General features: G+C 34.1%; 3 protein-coding genes across 4 annotated transcripts; 1 reads left to right on the forward strand and 2 right to left on the reverse strand.

Moving 5' to 3' along the window:
• Positions 1–552: 552 nt before the first annotated feature.
• On the reverse strand, positions 553–3,149 carry LOC108818421 (ACT domain-containing protein ACR4). 2 transcript variants are annotated; one of them, XM_018591391.2, is made up of 7 exons: positions 2,915–3,149; positions 2,501–2,573; positions 2,352–2,397; positions 2,141–2,255; positions 2,001–2,068; positions 1,207–1,926; positions 553–1,135 (listed from the first exon to the last, which is right to left on the reverse strand). In XM_018591391.2, exons 1-7 carry the CDS (start codon positions 2,916–2,918, stop codon positions 779–781), a joined length of 1,383 nt encoding a protein of 460 aa, XP_018446893.1. In that variant the 5' UTR covers positions 2,919–3,149; the 3' UTR covers positions 553–778. The 2 variants fall into 2 exon arrangements, with proteins under 2 accessions (XP_018446893.1, XP_018446902.1); XM_018591400.2 differs by having other exon boundaries at positions 3,007–3,138.
• A 4,044-nt stretch (positions 3,150–7,193) lies between these two features.
• Positions 7,194–9,616, reverse strand: LOC108832149 (uncharacterized). Its single transcript, XM_018605648.2, has 9 exons — positions 9,467–9,616; positions 8,710–8,983; positions 8,530–8,620; positions 8,332–8,456; positions 8,171–8,252; positions 7,978–8,083; positions 7,737–7,894; positions 7,532–7,646; positions 7,194–7,448 (listed from the first exon to the last, which is right to left on the reverse strand). Exons 1-9 carry the CDS (start codon positions 9,614–9,616, stop codon positions 7,194–7,196), a joined length of 1,356 nt encoding a protein of 451 aa, XP_018461150.2.
• Positions 9,617–19,407: 9,791 nt separating this feature from the next.
• LOC108843399 (uncharacterized) lies at positions 19,408–21,561 on the forward strand. Its single transcript, XM_018616591.2, has 6 exons — positions 19,408–19,937; positions 20,298–20,404; positions 20,496–20,593; positions 20,929–21,125; positions 21,211–21,269; positions 21,347–21,561. The coding sequence occupies exons 1-6, from the start codon at positions 19,478–19,480 to the stop codon at positions 21,389–21,391; spliced, it is 966 nt and encodes a 321-aa protein (XP_018472093.1). The 5' UTR covers positions 19,408–19,477; the 3' UTR covers positions 21,392–21,561.
• Positions 21,562–21,590: the final 29 nt, after the last annotated feature.

Raw genomic sequence — 21,590 nt, forward strand, 5'->3', positions numbered from 1 at the left:
CCATAAAGTTTTCAGTGACAATATCTCCACAGTCCACACCCTCACATGCCCCTTTTCTTATATGTTTTTATATTTGTGTTTGTCTCAACATGGTAATCTTTATATATTTTGTTAAACTTCCAATTCAAAACCAGTTTTCAATAAGTAGTTTGTATGGTTTGATAAGCTATCCCATACCTCTTTTGTGGGCTCCATATATGAGCATGCCGCATCCAAATTAAATAAAAGTCTCTTAGAATCATTGATCTTCATATAACCAAGTGATGAGCATTAGTTGTGATGTTCTACATTTTATCTGCACGTCGTTGTCTTGTCCCTCTTAACCTTCTTTTTACATTTTTTTTAACTTCTATTAATATTTTCACTATATATGCTCCAAACTGAAGCAAAAATACAAAACTACCATATGAAAAGATACATGTTATAATTATGAAATTTGTCAAAAAAAAAAAAAAACAAATTTGTCACCCACCACAATTCTGTCATTATTTTCATTAAGGTCATGTAGACTTTCATATTTGACATAAACATTTTAGGCTGCAACATCTGAAGAAGATTCAATGGAGATGATTATGAGAAGTTGATAATATATACAGAAGAGTGGAGGTTATAACACTTGAATCTTTAGTCATGCCCTACCCAACGTTGGATCCTAGACCAAGAACTAAGCTTATATCTGGTGAAAAAATATTTACAGATTCTTCTCAACTTTAAAGAAGCAATTAAAGAAAAAAAACTAGATGAGACTTAAGCTCACAGCCTAAGCTAACATGTTCCTTCAAGAGTAGGACCGAACCAAGCCAAAGTTGACAAAAGATTTCGATTTGAAGAGACCCCCAAAGAGAAACCTGGTTGGAGATTCTTGTGAAGAAGGTTTCTGTCTCTGTTGATGTTGTTCTTCAGGGTTGTTCTTGACTTTGAGTATAGTCTGGCCAATGGTCTTTCTTATGGCATCTATAGTCTTGGCATCAATAGAGTAACCAGACGCATCGCTGACATAGAACGTGTTCAGAGCTTTGCCTCCTTTGGTTTTAACTTCAGCTCTCGTAACCGTTAGACTGTTCTCACGGAATATGCGGGTCACGTTTGATAACAACCCTACTCTATCCGTAGTACACAGCTCCAACTTCAACCCCTATCAAAGAACAAGCATCTTCAGTAACAGTTACAGAAACTATATATATGATGTTTATTTTTTGTTAATACCTCAGATACTCTTCTGTTGATAGCTGCTTCAAGACACTGTATGACTCTTTGCTTCTCAGCCTCTGACTTCACAGGGGAACCATCTATATGTCTCACGTAATACTCCTGATACGCCTCTGTGCCTTCACTATCAACGCTTCCATGGAAGACAACATACTGCATATCAGTCAAAGTGCAGACAGTGTCAAACAGAAGCTTCGGTCTGTCTTTACACCTAACAGTGACCACCGAGTAATCCTTATCAAGCCAGTTATCAACGCAAACATCCGGTCTCTGCCTCTCATCTTGAACCGAGGAGGACTCATCGTCCACCGCCGTCGCAAGGTGCTCGTAGTCTCTGTCTTCAAACATCATCTGGTGAAGCCTCCTGTCAGTGTGAACCTCACCGTGAGACAGAACAGTTTTGGCTTCCTTAGGTGTGTTGCTGCTTCCCTTGAGCACGTTCCTGAGAAGGTTCTTGATCCGAGAGAGCCTCTCCGGGTCGGAGATAGCGCACCCGGTCGAGTCGTCAGTCACCTGCATCACAGCGGCTGCTCTGGTGTTGTGCGTCCAGACCTCTGCGTTTAGGACGCTGCATTTGAGATGGGTCAGGACAGCTGTCAGCTCAGAGAGGAGACCTGGTCTGTCACAGCCGGTTAGCTCGATGACAGTGCTGTCTGTTGATGGTGTGACACCGACGGTTCTCATGGAAGTGGAGAAACAAGCTTCAGGACCAAGAGACTGAGAAAGTAATACTCATTAGACTCATATAAGATGAAGAGAACCAAATCTTGCTTTTTTTTTTTTAAACTTACTTTTTGGATATAGTCTAGAACAACTTCGTCTGTGACTTTGTTACCATCTTGGTCAGTGACGTTAAATACTGCCAAGTGCAGAGAAACACATGAGACTCAATTCTTCCTTGTAAAGAGAGGACTGAGAAAGTGAAGCATACCATCCATGAACCAACCACCATCAGAGGAGATGTAAGCTTTGGTGATAGTGAGGTTGAGATCAGTGAGGATTTGCACAACTTCAAGAAGAATCCCATATTCATTTGCACTGTCCACCTGAGAAACATCACCAAGCAGAGAATATGTGTGAGAAAAAAGAAAAAAAAAACTATAGACTATACAAAACCACAAGATGAGAGGAAAAGAAAGTACCCTTATCACAGTAGCGTTCTTGCAGGAGTCATTATCAATCACAACCCTAAATAAACAAACAAAAACAGAGGTTTAATCCAAAAACAGAGATTTATTGTTAAAAATTATAAAAAAAAAGTAGCAGAAACAAGTTGTAAAAGTGATGATACCTGGGTGGGTTCATTCTTCTAATGAGCTTCTCATACTCATCATCCATATCCTGTGAAAAACTCATGCTAACATCTGCAAAATAAAAAAAAGAACAGTTACAGATTCCATTAAAAAACCAAAACTTTCAGAAAACCCATAAAGTCCCTTCTGTTAAAACCTATTTGCAAAAAGAGAAAAAAAAAATTCTCTGTTTTCTTCTAGAAGAAAGAGAGAGACCACTAACAGATTTGCAGGTCAAAAAATAAAGAAGAGAGATCCCACCGACATCAAATCCTAAAAACTAACTTCTGAGGAGAGAAACCCAGAAAAAAAAATAGCCACTAAAGGAAAGTTCTTAGCCCAAAACAAGAAACTAAAACGAGTCAAACAACAAGAGAAGAAGAAGAAGAAAAAAAAAAAGAAGGAGACTTTACCCATAATCGTTACTTTTTAGGGGTTATGAATCTCGAGAAAAAAGCTAAAGTAAGTTTCAGTGAGTTCCGAAGAGGAGAAGAAGGAGAAAGACCTGTATATATATAATGGCCAACCCACAAGATCTTTTCACTCTCTGCAAACTCTCTTTTTTATTTTTTTAATATTAAATTAATCAAAGAGACACGATTCTCCCATAAACGAGCAACTCACACAGAGAGACAATTAATCGGAAAAAAAAAAAGGAAATAAAGCTCACTGTTTCTTGTTATACGGTGAAAGAGAAGGGAAAGAAAAGATGGGTGAACTGTAACTCTCCGCGTATGCTAGCCACGTGCGGTCTGATTACGCTAATGTGCGCGTATGAGTTATCATGTTAAATATCATTTTTTAACCATGTGATGGATAGATGAATTACTGACAAGGTCTCATCTAATCTCTGTCACCCGAACTTCTCGGAGCGGAAGTGAAAAAAAATTAAATCAATTTTACCGTTTCGAGTTTTAAGCCGATTCTCTGATTCTAAAGATTCATTGAAGATATTGTTGCATCGTATACTTGAGATTCTTATGCAAAAGAAATGATATGATTCCATCTTTAATTATGTAACAAAATCTATGTATTCCATCTTTAATCGAATATTTAAAATATAGAATGTGCCATAAAATCAGCCAAGAATATTTACTTTTTCAATACTACTTGTGCAACAGAAGAAATAATATATAAGTTTATTTCCATTTAAAAATCAGGAAATGGAAAACTGCAAATGTTTTTTTTTTAAGAACGGCCATATGGGAATAGTGTTACCGTATTAAGTTATTGTGTAACTGTTGTCAAAAAAAAAAAAGTTATTGTGTAACAATTGTTTTCCTTATGTAAGAAATTACAGGAGATTCGGAAAAAGTGTAACATATATGAAATTTATAGTAAACCCGCGCCCTTAAATTTATGGGGAATTGGATTGTACAACCATCAAACAAATGTTAATTCACCTCATAGCTAAAATCTCTAGATCATCTATATATCAACTCCACAATATAAAAAGTAGCCATATTACCCCTTAGTTGTGACCTGTGTAACCTGCTGAGAAATATATATTAAAATAAATATTAAATAAACAATATGATAAATTGTGGCTATTATTGATACACATCTCTTTTCTTCTTCTTCCTCTTTTCACTAAATCTTTGTTTCTTTTTGGTACGTACAAACACACACCATTTTATCTCAAAGAAAGGAAGAAACAAAGATTCATGACTTACGAAATTGAATTTGGAGGAGAAGATGGCACCATAGAGAATAAGGTGACATCATACTTTTTACTCTGTTTTTGTTTTTGCCTATACTATGTTTCTGTTTTTATTTTTATATTGTGTTTATGTTTCTGTTTTATACTCTGTTACTGTTACTGTTTCTGTTTCTTACTATGTTTTTGTTTTTGTTTTAGTGTTCCAATGATAAAAAATAACGACAAACGGACCGGTAGAAGAATCGTTGTGTCGGAAAAAAAGAAAGGAGACAAAGATGATCTTTACATGGTAGTGAAGAATAACGACGGTGAACAAAGTGGAGGTGTATCAGCACGTTTGAAAAAAGAAGAATTGAAGAAGATGAACTCGTCGTCTATACTATATTCAGTCAACGAAATAGTATATTATATATTCTTTAGTGAAGTTATTTATGCAAGGGTACCATACTATTCGTGACATATTTCTATACTATTTTATAAACATGTAATAATCTGGTTATTATCAATATTTCTCAGCAGAAGAAAATTGTTTATATTTTGGATGTGGGTTGATATTTCCGGGTTAGGGTATAGTTTTATCATCTAAGTTGAGTTTCACTAACTCATCCTGAATTATTAAACGAGTCCGTACACTTTAAAAGTACTATACTATATGCACCATGTAGTATAGTATTATGAACCTAGTGAATGTCATTATTCGAAAACGGGGAAAACTGTTTATATCTCGGATTTGGGTTGACATTTCCAAGTTAGGGTTTAGTGTTATTATCTGGGTGGGGGTTTTACTAACTCACCCTCATTACTCTATTACTTGTATTAGTGATATGAACTCATTTATGTCGTCATGTCAGTCTATTCTATTCAATAATATAGCAGTACAACATCCATATAACCTTGCTACTAAAGTCCTCTGAATTGTTGAATGAGAACTAAAGTTTAGTTCTCCGTACCTCTAAAAGTACTATACTATATCTATTATGTAGTATAGTATTATAAACCTGGTGAATGTCATTATTTGAAAACGGAGAAAACTGTTTATATCTCGGATGTGGGTTGACATTTCCAGGTTAGGGTTTAGTGTTATCATCTGGGTGGGGGTTTCACTAACTCACTCTTGTATACTATTTTGTTTATATGGAATAGAACACTCCGGTTGACTGTGTGAAGTATGAATAGTGTACGATAAATATTGGCCACATTTCATTTTGTTGACATCATATGTATGTGCTTAATTTACCATATATTATTTTGCTACATCATCTCCAATAACAGAGAGGAATTTAAGCAAAAAAAAAAATGGGTTGACTTCATAAACCATCGTGTCACCTCTTTCTTCTTTTGGTACTGGCAACTTGCACATGTAGAGGATATAACCGGATAATATGAGACACAAATGATAGTTTCTTAATTATGTCAACATCAATTTTGATTATTAAGCAAATAAGCCCTAAATTTATAAACTTGTTAAAACATACCCTGAAAGTACATAATCAATATGGATAGATACGACTTTTGTCTATGTTAAACGGTGAGGATTTATTTAATAATGCAATTAAACAAGTGTAGTTAAGAAAACGTACGTACTGGTGTTACATATATACAACGTACGTTCAATAGTTTCATCTAAAGATTCTGTGGATGTAGTGGAATTAATTATAATCAAGATTCAAGACTGAAGCAATGTTATTGCTACACGTAAATGTGGGAGAGAGGTAGATGAGATATAAAAAGCATATCATAAGTTCATAACGTGAAAATATAACGCTTACAGTGAGTAAACAGGGAGGAAACGTACTCTTTGTTTTTACAAAAAGGGGTACATTCGTTACGTACTATTGACCGTACCATCCATATCTCTTTCCCAATATTCCCATCAAAATTATTACTTTTATTTATTTTTGTCCACGAATTATTTTTATTTTTTATAAAACGCTCCGTTAATATATCATCAATCTATATTCTTACTCTATTATTGGTACATATACCATATTATAAGTAAATGAGTTTTGAAATCCCCCAGCATTTTCCGTGTTCTTCAACAACCGAAACTATCGAATTTAGTTATGTGTGAATTTTACACACACCATTTGTGTTCCATTTTTTTCTTTTTAAAAAGATTAATAATTAAATACTATTATTTCATAGACTTTGGACTATGTGTTTTGTGTACTATATACACTGATTGCTTATCATAATTAATTAAAAACCTTATTATGTATATAATAATACTACAAAGATTACTTCATAACAACAATATAAAATACGTGAGATACAAACCGATTTTCTCTTATCATTAATACTTGAAAACAAAACTAATCGACGGTGGTAAAATATAAGAATTTAAATGGCTTTTGAGACATTTGAAAAGGAGTAAGCAAGTAGTAACCAGAGTTAGAAAGTGACCAGAGGAATGGGTTTAGACAATAAAGCCAAAAGGAAACAAGCAGCGGCCAGCTGAATTAAATGGAGGGCTTGGGTTTTAGATGCAAGTCACATGGTTAGGCAAAAGCGTCGTGCTGCATCAGCCGGGTCTAGGGATCTGCTGAGGCCGCACCTACCTTTCTCTTACCGTGTTCCTTCTAATTACCATCTTAATTTTCTCTATTTATCCCACGTTCTTGACATCTCCAAGTTAGTAATGCCTCACTTTGATATATCAATCGTCATTTATCTCAAAATTGACATATTCTCCTCGATAAGAATTGGAGGTCATTGAATCTCTAGATATCTTTTTTATCTCTGAAATATCTGTTACTAGGGTCGACCCGCCCTTCGGGCGGGATGTTTATTATGTTCTGAAATTCATAACTTTAATTTTTTATAGTATTAAACAATCTTACGCATTATAATTTTACGTTTTATCATTGGCTGTAAAAAACTATTAAATAAATTATTTAAAAAAAACGAAAAGAAATCAAAATCACTCGGAGAAGCACTATTAAACAATCTTATGCATGATAAATTTGATCGTGTATGATCGGCTGTAAAGGTTCGCAAAGTAAAATAACTAAAAATGGAAAAACAAACAAAAATCACTTTTGATAAGCAATATAGTCCACAAACATTTGCACCCTTGTTTTCACAACACACGGAATACTCACATTGTTTTCCAATTCATCGACTGGCAACCGACCATGATCCTTAGCAACATGCGTTATCGTGAATGTCTTATGATGCTGGGTGAAGTTGTACGCGTTGACTCTCACCTGGAAAGTGTAGGTCCTTCCCTCCATTTCTGCAATAAACTGTGGTATCATCGTCTCCTCAGGGTTCACCCCGTCTGCAGCCTGGTTACCAAAAACAAAACAGAGTTGAGAATCGCATCAAACGTGTGAACAGAGTCATGCATGTAAACAGGGATGTATTATACCAGCATCTGTGCAGCTTCGCTTGCTCTGAGGCTATGCAGCTTCGTCAGTACCCCGTCAAACCAAACGAATGTTCCCTCGGCAGTATCATCAGATATTGCCATCTCCACACGATAGCTATACGAATGCAGCAGAGGCAATGTCAAAAAAAAAAAAAAAACAGTCAAATGTATAGTGAAGTTATGTATCCAGGAAAACGCTACTTACCGAAGGGTTCCAACAGCGTGGGAGTTATTACACCTCTCACACGTAAAAGCGGAGACAGTCTGCTTCAATTTCTTGCTGCATACAGAGCAAGCCACATAACACCACCCCTTGTCCAGATCAACACGATCAACCCTCCCGGTGCACAGGAAATCAATCTCCTGCATCGCGTTGGCAATAATTAAATACATAGCGGAGTGCATGAACCATTAAATCTGATGAAACGAAAACCAAGGTACATCACCTGAGAGGCAGCAGAAACGATAAAACCGTTTAGCTCAGCAATGGTCATTGTCTCTACCTTCGCATACGACCTCAACAGCGGGGCGACTGACTGCAGTCCAGTGTCCCTGCTCACCAACCTTACGCATACAATAGTGATTAGCCAACTAAATATGCAAACGACCACTCACACGTTTAATAAAATACCAACTTACTGGTAAAATCGGTTACTCCCTGCAATAGTATTCTTATCAAAGTACACGTGTGTTCCTGATGTTGCATTCAGAAACAAACGACCTACACATAACACCAGAATATATGTACAGAAGTGCTATCGCGCTACATGGTATCACACATTTCAAGGGCATTGCAATACCTCCAACCATCTTTGGATTGATGATGGTAGCAACAATAACCCTCGGGTCATCACGGATAGCCTCTAGTTGCCTATGAAAGGCAACAGCCTGAGAGTCAAACAAACTTAGAGTGACAGTCTCCTCACTGCACATACCAAAAATAGATCGTGAGTAGAATACCCAAGCCACAATATATAGCAAAACATAATGTCAGTTACCTCTCCAGCTTCACAGTCACCATAACCCGGTTCTTCTCCTCCGGAGGGTCTGAAACGGTGCTTCTCACACTAACCAGTTCACCAATGACGTCTACAAAAATAAAAAAATAAGATAGTAAAGAATGTATGACTCAGTGTTTTCTGTATCATTCGATCATAATATCAACATAAGAACTATACCTGGCAACTGAGTGTTACTGTTGGCTAAGCCAATCATCTCAGACTGGTTACGGAACCGGAATGCTTCTTCTGGCAAAGGAGAGACAGGTTCCGCCAACTCCTCGAAAGAGGTGTTCTCATTGAACCGGATCATCAACGGGGAGTCAGTGAGTCGGAAGTTTTGGGCACATCTGGAGACATCAAATCCAGAGACAGAGAACACGGTTCCAGCCGTGAGTCTTTCACGGTGCTTGGGAAGAAGGCTAAAACCAATAACAGCTTGCATCATGGCACCCTGAGAAACATTAAAAATCAATATGTCATAACCAACGATCCGAAAAATATAGCCAAACAAAATGAATCAATATAGCCAAGCAAAATGAATCAATATAGCCAAGCAAAATGAATCGGACAAAACACGACCTCAACTTAATAAACAAAACCAAAAAAAGAAGGAAAACAAAAAAAAAAACAGATCGACCAGAAAACAATTGTCAAGAAAAAAAAAACAGATCGATCAGAAAACAAAAATCAGACATGTATCGGACAACAACAATATAGTCGAACATAATACAGAGCATAGTAAATCGGAAAAACAACAGCAATAGAGTAGCACAACAATATAAATCGGACAAATCTCGGCTTCATCTTCCTAAACAATATGGATAATATGAATAAAGAGCGATCGGAAAATAGAAATAAAATAAAGAACGGTCGGACATTCAAACAGAATATATCGGACAGATTGATACTTGAAGATAGAGGAAAGAATAATTACATTGACGTCCACCATCACCAAATCCATCCACATGAGCTCCCCACCACGCTTGATGTTCCGAGCTTCCCAGAACCTCAGGAGCCTAGCTTCGACAACCTTTGAGCATCGACCGGACTTAAGGTCAGAGAAAAACAGATTACAGTTAGCCATAGCGAGAGGGCAAAAACACGTGAGATATACGATTTAGAGAGGAAGAGCAGAGAGATATAGAAAACGCGACCAAAATAGAGGAAGCTTGTGTATATTTATACCCGATTCGACGACTGGAAGATTCATCTGGAGAGGTCGTAATCACCATTAAAGACAAAGGGTTAAAGTGGAAGTTACACGACGCCGCCGTTACGAATCTCAAACGCCATCGCCACAGCTACACCGCCGCATCGATGAAACCGAAGACCAACATCGATGAAACCGAAGACATTCATGGTAGATACCGAAGACTTCTTTTTAGGTTTCGTTTTTCTTAATTACTATAAAACAACTTAGGGCCAGACAACGTGACGAAGCCCAACGTGAGCCCAGTAAGAGTATTTGTGTGTAATTAAATGAATCGATGAATTAAATGACGAAGCCCAACATGAGCAATTAAATGAATCTGACGTGTCAAGCAAAGAAGGCTCCTGTTTCCAGGCTGGAATCTGATGTGGCACAATATGGAGAGAGTCAAGTGAATTATATATAAATAGATTACTAGAATGTTAGCACTTATCTACACCAGCCGTTTCATTTAATTTTATTTTCCGTAAATTACTAAGAGCCTTCTTGAATATTAGAAGACTGAAACTAATATGAAAAAATTAATATGAAGCTGTAAACAACTAATAACACTTTTCAAATAATATTAAGGAGATATTTTTAGAAAAGTGTTGCATGAGAAAACATTAAAATGTTTATTATTATCTTACAAATACTCTATGGTTTAACATGTATGAGGTAAATAAAGATCACGTTAGGTAACATGTTAAAGATTGATTTCACTCATGTCCTGGGAAAAAAAAAAACAGTACTATTTATTAAAAGAATCAGTCGACAAAAATTTTGATTTTTTCTTTTAGCATTGCATCAAGCTCTCGTTGGCAAGCCCGACTCAAAGATAAGCTACCAAGACCATCGATTAAAGCATCTGATTTTAAAAGGCATATTTTAGCTATATTATTTATTATGGTTATAGATAAATAAAATTCATAAGGTTTTTAGTTAAAATAATTTTTGATGTATATTTTAGTTATGATATTTTGAAAGAATTATGTTTAAATACTCCCTCCGTTTCAGTTTATTTGTCGTTTTAGACTTATCCACACATATTAATAAAACATCTGATTTTATACATTTCCAAGATAAAAATACAATTACCTATACACCTAACCACATTTCAACCAATAGAAAAATTAACTGGGGAATCTTATTAATAAATTTTGCATTGAAATTCCAAAATGACACTTATTTTGAAACGAAAAATTTCTCCTAGAACGACATTTAATCTGAAACGGAGGGAGTATCAAAAAGATAAAATATGGTATGCATTCAGACATAATTGATTAATATTTATTTATAGACTTAAAACTTTTAGAAATTCATACCATAAAATTTTTAAAAGGCCTATCAAGTTAGATGACATGCTATAAATTTTTAAAATAGCTGAATTTGTTATCAATTTATATAATTATGAATGAAATATATGACTGCATAAATTCAATGAATGATTTTTCAGGAAAAAAAAATAAAATTATTTTTAAACACTAAATTTACATATATTATAAAGATTATATTGTTTAATACAAATTTAAGTTATTTTATATATGTTAAAATGATTTTATATCATTAGCTTTTATTTATTGTAATTATAGATAAAATTTTATTAAATAGCATAATTCTAAATTGGCTTAGGCAAATATAAATCGTTAGACCAACAATACGTGAATCGTAACTATCAAGTAAGTTAAATTTTCTATCAATTACAAACGACATATGCAGGTGTACTTGGTCTCGAATCTTGCTTTATGTCCATGTGGATGCAGATTAAGAGGTATTTGGCAATATGTTCTTGGTGAGTCTAATTATTTAGACATGTCAATCGGGTAAGCCAATTCTTATCGAATGTATGTTCTCGTAGTAAATTTGGGTTCTCTCTTTTGTGGCAAGCATTTTTGTACCGAATCTGATGTTCTCCTAGTTAGTTGATTTGTGTTCGTTATATCAGTTCCAGCTTAGTTTAGCTAAAGTATTCTCTCTTTTGTGGCAAGCATTTTTGTACCGAATCTGATGTTCTCCTAGTTAGTTGATTTGTGTTCGTTATATCAGTTCCAGCTTAGTTTAGCTAAAGTATGTTTAGCTTCTTTTCATTTCTCTGTTTCTATTTTTCTATGTCCTTCAGTAAAAAAATTGAAAATTGGTAATTAAGTTTAACATTTTTACCAAAAAATGATATAAACATTAAAACGTCTGAATTGTTTAATAAGAATTTGGAAATTGCCAATTCAATTTTGTTACACACTTACATGGTGTAAGATCGACATTTAAAGAATGAGCAGGTTTATGGATCCATAATCTCTTGTCATTACAAAAATCTTAATTTGTATACTATTTCTACTACTATTTTTTGAACAGTACAATTCTCATATACATCGAGTCAATCAAGACACTAAATTATTGGTGTATCTATCTTCAGAATTTGATCGAGTCCTTTAATACCTTTACTGTGTAAATGACAGATATATGTGCCGGCATTGTCGCAATTCAGTACAACACATGGTTAATGCAATAATTCTACTATGATTGGCTTTTATTGCTAGGAAATGGATTAACGGAGAGATGAAATAGTGATATACTGTAGCAACTGTATTATACACTGTATAAAGTACTATCTATAAACCATGTTTGTGTGTGTGTTCGAGGTCGTTGGTCCAAAAGGTTGCTTTCGACGATAGCAGACAAGGGTTTAGCTATAACAAGGATGAGATTTATATGAATATACTTTTTTTTTTGGGCAACATATATGAATATACTTTTATAATGTACATAAAGATATATAAAAACTACGTTTGTCCGAATCGAAGTGATGTGAAGGTGACCATGTTCATTATAAATTCGTGGTTTTGTCTTGTCGAGATTCAAGCGCGGGGCTCTATATAGCTACACACGTAGATGGACTAGTCATTACTTAGTCACCAACTTGGATTTTTTTTGTGCATTGACCCACTCGCAACTCGCCATTTAGATTAGTAGTTTTTATGAAGGCATGCAGTTTCCCGATATTATTTTAACGGTAGAAGAAACGCAACATGTTTTTTTTTGGAGGGTAAATATATTTTTTGGTTTATCATAAGGGGCAGCAAAAAGGGTTTATCTCACGGAATGAAGGAGCAAAAACACTTGTGGCCGACCTATGCAGCATAATTTTTTTTTTTTTTTTTTGTAACTGACCTATGCAGCATAATTTCAAGCGAATTCATGGAAGTGCGTCTCTTAGGAACGGCAGTAGTCAAATTATGCAAATACTATAAAATACTTGTTTATACACTGTAATAAGAGTCGTTTTTTGTTGGTAATATTAATATTTACTGATCAAATGTAAAGTTTATGTTATAACTTCCAATTGTTTAATCCTCTATTCATAACATATTTTTAAAAGGACAATTTGCTGATAGTCACTCACTCATATATATATTTTTGCGACATATCAAAATTATACAACCAATATTTGTAAATACAAATAATTAGAGTATCAATTTTGTGCTGCTAAAAAAACTATAAAATAAAGTGGCGATAAAAAATTTAGAAAAGATGAGGGTAAATATATTTTAGGTGTAAATGTTAAATAGAAATATTTTTTTATATTAACAATTTAGAACATTTTAGGTCTTTGATTTATGTTTATTGGAGTTGAACTTTTAGACCAAAATTTACAGTTTAATTGGTTTTTGCATTGGGAAAATTTCACTTTACACGTTTACTTTTTATACATGGACATTTTCAAAAATACCTAGGTATTAGGTTTCACTAAGGAGGCAAAACACATTTATACCATTACTTTATAAATATAAAAATATAAATAATTATTTAAACAAACAACAAAAAAGTAAAAAAAATAACTTTTTATAGTTTTTGGATTATAGCATTTCAAATTCAAACTTTTGAATATTTTTTTTTTGTTTTTTACAATTTTCTATTTTTAAATTTTTTTTTATTTTTGAAATTATTTTTAAAATTGAAAAAATTATTTTAAGTATTTATATATTTATTAAAATTCTAAACCATACCCTCTAAAATTCTACCTCAAATCTTAATTTTAAGTCTATATTGATTAACTGTATAGTTATAAGTGTCTATTTACTCTTTTAAAAGCAAAAATAAATATGGTTAAAAGTAAAAATGAAAATATATACTAAGAAATTGGTAGTGTATGCAATTTTCATTTTGCATTCTTATTTAAGATTACTTTTCTTAGCGATTTGTTATGTAATTGAACATGTGATAATTTCATATAAGAAATATTTCAAACTTTACCACTTTATTTATTTTTAGTAGTGAATGTGATACATTCAAAAGTGTCCGACAACAGTTTTCATGAAGTGTTATCATATTCGTTATAACATATACATTAATTAATCAAAACCGGCATATATGAGTTATCTAGTATGGTCCCCAACCCTAAGGCTGGGTCATATCAGATCATAGCCTTTTAAGCCTACGGGATCCACCGGATTCTTGGTTCAGTATCAGTTAGTTTTAACTCAAATACACTAATTTGTAATTAAATTTAACCTGTGATTAACTACTAAATAACTGTCTTCCGTTACACAATAATCTGCTTAAGCAATTAAGCTATTAAATAATCTGAGTCAACGGTCAACTACATAGAGACACGCCACCCCTCTCTTTCCTTTACCTAAGCTACATCAAATAGCTTCTTTACTAACTAACTAACATAGGTTCTTACTAGATCAAGCTTTCTCAAATTGCAGTAGCTAAGAAACTAATGATTTGTTAAACACCCAATTGTTTAAAACAAAAAGGTTGTTAGTGTGTTTGATTTAATAAATATACATAAATTTTAAACAAAAATTTGTGATTTTATTTAGAATTCCTGTTCATATAGAAATTTAAATATAACTGCAAAATAACTATAATTTTAAAAATGAACTTAAATAAAAAGTAACTTAAGAAATGTAATTATAAGCTTCCATGATTTGCGGCATATACTTGATATTTGTTCGAGTTATTTCTGGTTTATTATTTTTTAAAATTAGTTTATGTTTTCTTTGTATAAAGTGGGAACTAGCGGAATAATTAAAGCGAAGTTGCATGTTGTTAGAAAAAAAAAATTAAAGCGAAGTTGCACGCGACGTGAGGCAGACTCGTGAGTCAGATTGTCATGTGGAGACAGAGTGGCAGTCACGCACGTGTCACGTGTCTTTCATTTAATTTAAACACTTCAGGCACTTTTTAACTGTTTTTCTTCCACAAGTTACTATTTAAAATCTCCTTCGTTTGAACGTATATTTTTATATAAAAATCGTAATTGCAGGATAATACACGATTGCTGAAAAGGAAAAGAGAGAAAAAAGGAAAGAAAATGATTTATCGAGAAAGAAAACATTCGTTAAAATAATAATAAATAATCCTGAAATAAGGGAGAGAGAGAAGTCTCTTGGAGAAAAGGAAGGGACGTCGAAACCAGAGCAGAGGTCCACGTCAGACGGAGCTGTAAAAGTTTGAGGATCTGACTTTTGCTAACGTGCACACTATCTTCCCCGTTAAAACTTTTTGTCTGGTTAGTAAAATAATATTTGTCTGTATTGAAAAGTTTCCTGTAATCAGTGTGTTGTATAATGAACCGAAGGCTTATGTATTATTCAACTCTGAAATGTTCCTTTCTCATCACCTTTGACATGTACGTAGCTTTAATGGATAAACGTGATCACTACGTGAGATCATTGTCCATGCTTAAACCTTTATTTATTAAGAGTCACCTCATGACGTAGTTGATTTTTCTCAAAATGTAACCAACCAGCCTAATACCAAACAGTTCATGAAAACAACACACCTTTATCGGGACTTTGTCCATGGCCTAACTTGTTGGTTGCCAGAGAGGGTCTTGCTTAGAAGCTGGTCAGATATATGTTTAGGACCGGCAAATGTTTGATCTTAGAGAATTATTATCATAAAAAAGTTAGCAACTCAACTATTTTTTTTTAAGTATGTGTATATCTCATTTAAAATGTCTCAGGTTCAAATCTGATTTAAGAGTTTTTTTTTTCTTCCAAAAATCAAAAACAAATATATGAGGCAAGAATATATATTATATATTCATGTCCAGAGCCAGTTTTGATTGAATCTTTTAGATGAAAATGTAACTATATCAACTACTCTCTCCGTTTCGAATTATATGTCGTTTTGGAGCAAAATTTTCGTTTCAAAATAAGTGTCGTTTTATGATTTCAATGCAAAATTTATTGACTTTTTAATCTAATTTATTTTTCTATTGGTTGAAATCTAATTAGGTGTATTGGTAATGATGTTTTTATCTAGTAAATATACAAAATTAAATGTTTTATTAATCTTGTGCTAAAGTCTAGAACGACAAATAAATTGAAACGGATGGAGTATATTTTAGCAAAAAAATGTAATTATATTTCCACAAAGTTACATAAAGATAATCCGCCACAACAAACAAATGAAACATCACATGTATATTTTGAAAATTGAACTAGATTTAAATGTGTTTTATACCAAAGATGTAATTTAATTTGTCAAGTTTGGCAACATATAAATAAATAGTCAGACAAAAAATGGCATGAAAACGTATAAGATAGGAACGACAAAGTAAAAGACTGCTAAAATTGAAGCATACATACCAAAAATGTAGCAATCAGAAAAGATTTGGATAAATCTCCAAAGGGATGGGCAACTTGGCTCCCTTCACAATCTGACATCCACCAAAAACCTATCAAGAACGGTCCACCTATCACCCACTGTATACATCTTTAAACTCTATTTCAAATTTATTTCATATTATTACAGATGTAGGCTAATTATAGAAACTATAATATACGTTTACACGAATTAACACGATGTTATCAATATACGAAAGAGTCAAATATAGTTTGGCGGAGAAAATTGAAATGGTCCCGTGTGTGGGGGGGGGGGGGGGGGGGGTAGAGAGTGGTCTCTGGCAGCTTACAAAGATTAGACCACACCCTAAAGTAAGGCAGTACCGCAGTAACCATATATTCTTTCGTACCTTTCACTCTCACCATCTATCTTTTCTTCTATTCCCATGTACCCCAAGGTCCCCAACACTGCTTTCTTATTATGGTATTTTCACTCAAAATCATAATCTATTTTTGGGTTCGCTTGGTAACAGTACTCGGCCGAGTTTTGTTACGGGAACAGACAAGCAATATTGGTACACTGATACTGTTTTATGTAACGTTAATCCTTTTTGTTTCTGGTTAGGGATTACCCCTCAAACCCTTTGTTGTTGTGGTCGTTAACCACAACTAATACGTGTGCGTATTTTTTCTGTGTTGTTATCCTCATGCTATCATATAAACAAGGAGATACATTTTTTTTGGTAAAATCACAAGGAGATACTTATTAAGTTAATGAAATAGCAACACAGTAGAAACACTGAAATTTGGTTGTAAGATATTTATTCTGCTTATTGGTTTAGATTATTTGAGGTTTGTACGTAGCACAAAAATCAACTTAGAGAATATGATCATCATAAGATATTGTGGTGGTAAACATATATATTTGTAGAACTTTGTCATAAAAATGGTAGAAAATTCGCAATACTATATGTTAAACTTAAAGTTAAACGGACGCTTATGGCACAACCTTGATAAACCTAAACCAAACGTAAAAATAAAACTGGACTAGTCGTTCAACCAACCTAATTTTTTCATAGGTCAGGATGTGACATTTCAAGTATAAATAATGATATTAACATTGTAAAACTCTAGAATTTTGTAGTTTTTAGGGTCGGTTTCAACTTAAATATCTATGATGTCTCGAGTCAGCAGCCAGCTCTACACCCACTTATGGTAAATCAGCTGAATTGTATGCTTTATTCATCGTGATACATCATAATATGTAATGAGCTTGAATTAGTATTATAAATTTATAATATGCTTTAATGTTCTCGTATATAAGTACCATATTTTTATCCAATAGACTTGCAGTATTTGAATACAAATTTCAGATCACTGTCCACATGAAATCCCCTTAATTAGAAATCTGGCCATCAAATCAAAATTACAAAATTGATGCATGGCAAGTCACTAAATCTAAATAATATATGTTGAATTGGGTGGCAAAGACGATTCTGAATATACTCTCACGAAACCACGAATGCGAAAGGCTCATCACTCAAGCCGCAGCGTATCCATCTGGAGGCAGAGCAACAACATCCACCACAACAACACCTGCCTCCCGCCTGCCACCATCTTCGAGTTCATCGACAGGGACACTCGCAACATCATAACTTCTCGTCGGTTACTCGGTTTGAAAGGCAGCTTCCACAACTTAATGACGCTATGGTTTAGATAATCCCAATTATTTACATCCATTACTTACTGTTTCTCTTGTTTTTTCCTCTTTTCTTGCCAGGAAATCAGATTTTCCTTTTTACTCTGTAAAGTTGAACTTTTCATTTTTCAATGATATTACACCACCACGAGTGCGAAAGCATCGAAAGTCCACGTTTCGTCCAAAATGCGCAACATTATGTGACAAATACTAAGTGGTAGCATAGCTGTAACGCAAATGCTAAATTCAAGAGGCATAAGGTGTCATAACTTTTTTTTCTTTTAATCTCAACGCAATGCAAACCTTGCTATTTTTGAATGTTTCCAGCTTACACTTGGGCTTTTCCTCTAACCCAATCCGCTCCCAGGATGTTCTTATACCCAACACTCCTAACGTACGTACGTAGACAACATGTACAACTGTACAAGACAAGAACCCAATGAAGCAACTATCCCAAGGATGAAATTCAGATTTATTTGGAAAAAGTGAAAAAATCTTTTTGGAAAACATTAATCTTTATCCCTCTGACGTTCCAAAACACGCATGAGAAAAATGGATATACAGTAAAACCTCTATAAATTAATAATGTTGGAACTTTAAAATTTTATTAATTTATAGAAATATTTTGTTTATAAAATAATAAAATATTTTATTTTACCGTATATAACATTATTTACATTTGAAAATTTTGACTTTCATTTTTTATTATATTATATGGTGTATATTTTATGTTTCATATAATTGTTATGTGGTTTTCGATATAGTTTTACTAAATATTATCAAGTATACTAAAATGTTAAGAAAAAAATAGAGGTATTTTCATTGTGAATATAAAACCAACAATGTAATGTTTAATTTGTACCTATATAAAAAATATATAGATAAATTATTAATTTATGATTTTAATGGGACTATATATTTACATGGGAGTTTTAAAAATATTATTATCTTTTTATTTTATCGGTTTATATCATATTTTATACCGGCCCAAATTGGAACTGGTAAAATTTATTAATTTATCGAGATTATTAATTTATAGAGTATCAATTTACCGAGGTTCTACTGTAACTTCCAACTGTTTAATCCTCTATATTCTTTGTGATGAAACCATTATTTAACATTTTTGGGTTTAAAAAGTTTGTTACAAACTAATTGCCATTTTATAATTCTAATTTGTATATTTAATTAAATTTATTAAATAATAAATATTTTAATAGTAAATTAAAGATAAAATAAAACATTTAACTTTTAAAATTTGTGTGAAGAACAAGACATCTAATCCAAAAGGAAGAGTATCATTCAGTCAAACAAGTCAATTAAACCGTTTTATAAAGTGTTCTCAAAGCAAAAGTCTCTGGATGATCCAGAGGGTCTCTCGCCGTATTTGGCGGAACGTTCTCTTTAACATCGTCACTGACGCTTAATTAAAACAACAGATCGCCAAAAAAAAAAAAAAAAAAAATCTACGCCGAGAAAAAAATGGAGGATCTATGGAAGAGGGCGAAATCATTCGCGGAGGAAGCAGCGAAGAAGTCTCAAACCATAACCTTACAATCATCCTCCACCACCTTCGTCAACCTCGTCTCCGAGACGGCCAAGAAATCCAAGGAGTTCGCGATCGAAGCCTCCAAGAAGGCCGAGCAGATCAACGTCTCCGATTTCGTCTCCGAGACGGCGAAGAAGTCCAAGGAGTTCGCCGCCGAGGTGTCCACGAAGGCGGATCAGCTCAAGGTCGTCGCGATGAAGCAGGCGGATCAGATCCAGAACATGAAGTCCATTGCTGATATCATTCCGCCTCAGCTCGCGGCGTTTGGGTCCGGATCGGGATCTGGATCTGTTGTCTCGGAGGAGGAGTTGTTGAGCTTTGGGATCACGGATGATCTCAGAGAGTTTGTTAAGGGATTGACCTCTGATACGTTCAAGGCTTTCCCTGAACAAGGTATGGTTGCATTGATGAATGTGTTATGTTTAATGTGTATGGTGATGAATGTGTTATGGTGAATGTGTATGGTGATGGATGTGTTATGATGAATGTGTTATGATGAATGTGTTATGTTTAATGTGTATGGTGATGAATGTGTTATGGTGAATGTGTATGGTGATGGATGTGTTATGATGAATGTGTTATGATGAATGTGTTATGATGAATGTGTTTTGGTGAATGTGTTTTGGTGAATGTGTTATGATGAATGTGTTTTGGTGAATGTGTTTTGGTGAATGTGTTATGGTGAATGTGTTTTGGTGAATGTGTTATAGATGAATGTGTTTTGGTGAATGTGTTATGGTGAATGTGTTATAGATGAATCGTCGGAAGTTTCTGAATTGGGAACGACTGAGTCGAATGTAAGGAAGGATCTATCGGAGTGGCAGGAGAGACATGCTACTCTTGTTCTTGGCTCTGTCAAGGTATATACTACTACTCATCTCTCTTGTTTTGCATGTTCAAGATGTAGACTTTGTGTTTGATGTTTGCGTTTTGTGTTTATGTTGTTTGCAGCAAATTTCGAAGCTGAGGTATGAGTTATGCCCAAGAGTTATGAAAGAGAGGAGATTCTGGAGGATATACTTCACCTTAGTCAGCACTCATGTTGCACCGTAAGCCTCTCTCCACACATCTCTTGTAAAAAGTGTAGGCGCTTAAGTAAAGATTCGTTTTTTAAAAGAGTAGGCAACTTTAGTAGAATATTAAAGATTGAAGGCTGAGATTGAGAATCGTGTTAAGCGCATAGGAGGTAGTAAAGCTAGCTTTTGACCTGAATATTCATAAGACTGAGCACCGTTTTAAATAGTGTAGGCAACAATAGTAGAATAATAAAGGCTGAGATTTAGAATCATGGTAAAGTAGCTTATGACCTGTATATTCATAGGAATGAGCAATTAAGACATTTGATAAGTGAACTGAAACTTCTTTTTTTTGGGGGGGGGTTCAGGTATGAGAGGAAGTACATGGAGGAACTTAGGAACAAAGCAGAGAGTAAAGATGAAGAAGCTAAGAAGACACCAGGAGCTGGAGGGACAGAAACAGCTGAAAAGAATGTGACAAAGAATAGAACATCTACTGCATCCTCTGAGCAGGATCTCGATACATTCCTCTTGGGAGATCTAGAAGACAGCGACGAAGCTCCTGGTAAGACATTGAAACTTGTTGCTTCCCAAGTTTTAATTTTGGTCATAAATATTGATTTTATTTGTGTACCGTGATAACCTTGCAGATGATGGTGATGGTGAAGGAAGCCTAGATGATGATGATTTTGACAAGATTGGCAACTCCGTAAGCATTTCTTGCAAAAGATACTAACTAGTAGAAGGAACATCTTGGATTGTAATCTGCTTTCATGTGTTTTGCAGGATGTTGATGAAGAGAAAAAGAAAGAGACAACTGCAGCAAACTAGAAATATATATATATTATAGTTTTGTACAACCCACATGAGGGGAAGTTAACGATGATGGTATATGATCTTTGTCTCTTCATCAGTGTATAGCTTTTGCTTTAGCGAATATGCAAAAGAAGACGCATTTTATTCATTTGATTCGCATTTTATAAAGACCATACTTTTTTGTGGCTTGTCGTTGTAAGAAAAACTTGCAACT

This window comes from Raphanus sativus, chromosome 2, assembly GCF_000801105.2.
Source record: "Raphanus sativus cultivar WK10039 chromosome 2, ASM80110v3, whole genome shotgun sequence".
In the NCBI taxonomy this organism is placed as follows: domain Eukaryota; kingdom Viridiplantae; phylum Streptophyta; class Magnoliopsida; order Brassicales; family Brassicaceae; genus Raphanus; species Raphanus sativus.

Coding starts and splice junctions, on each gene's coding strand:
- LOC108832149 (XM_018605648.2), bottom strand. CDS start 9,616: ATGGCTAACTGTAATCTGTTTTTCTCTGACCTTAAGTCCGGTCGATGC. Junction 8,457..8,529: donor GTGACTGTGAAGCTGGAGAG/GTAACTGACATT, acceptor TGGTATGTGCAG/TGAGGAGACTGTCACTCTAA. Junction 7,449..7,531: donor GCGAAGCTGCACAGATGCTG/GTATAATACATC, acceptor TTTGGTAACCAG/GCTGCAGACGGGGTGAACCC.
- LOC108818421 (XM_018591391.2), bottom strand. Junction 2,256..2,351: donor AGAACGCTACTGTGATAAGG/GTACTTTCTTTT, acceptor GATGTTTCTCAG/GTGGACAGTGCAAATGAATA. Junction 1,927..2,000: donor TTCTAGACTATATCCAAAAA/GTAAGTTTAAAA, acceptor TTACTTTCTCAG/TCTCTTGGTCCTGAAGCTTG.
- LOC108843399 (XM_018616591.2), top strand. CDS start 19,478: ATGGAGGATCTATGGAAGAGGGCGAAATCATTCGCGGAGGAAGCAGCG. Junction 19,938..20,297: donor CAAGGCTTTCCCTGAACAAG/GTATGGTTGCAT, acceptor AATGTGTTATAG/ATGAATCGTCGGAAGTTTCT. Junction 20,405..20,495: donor TTGTTCTTGGCTCTGTCAAG/GTATATACTACT, acceptor TGTTGTTTGCAG/CAAATTTCGAAGCTGAGGTA.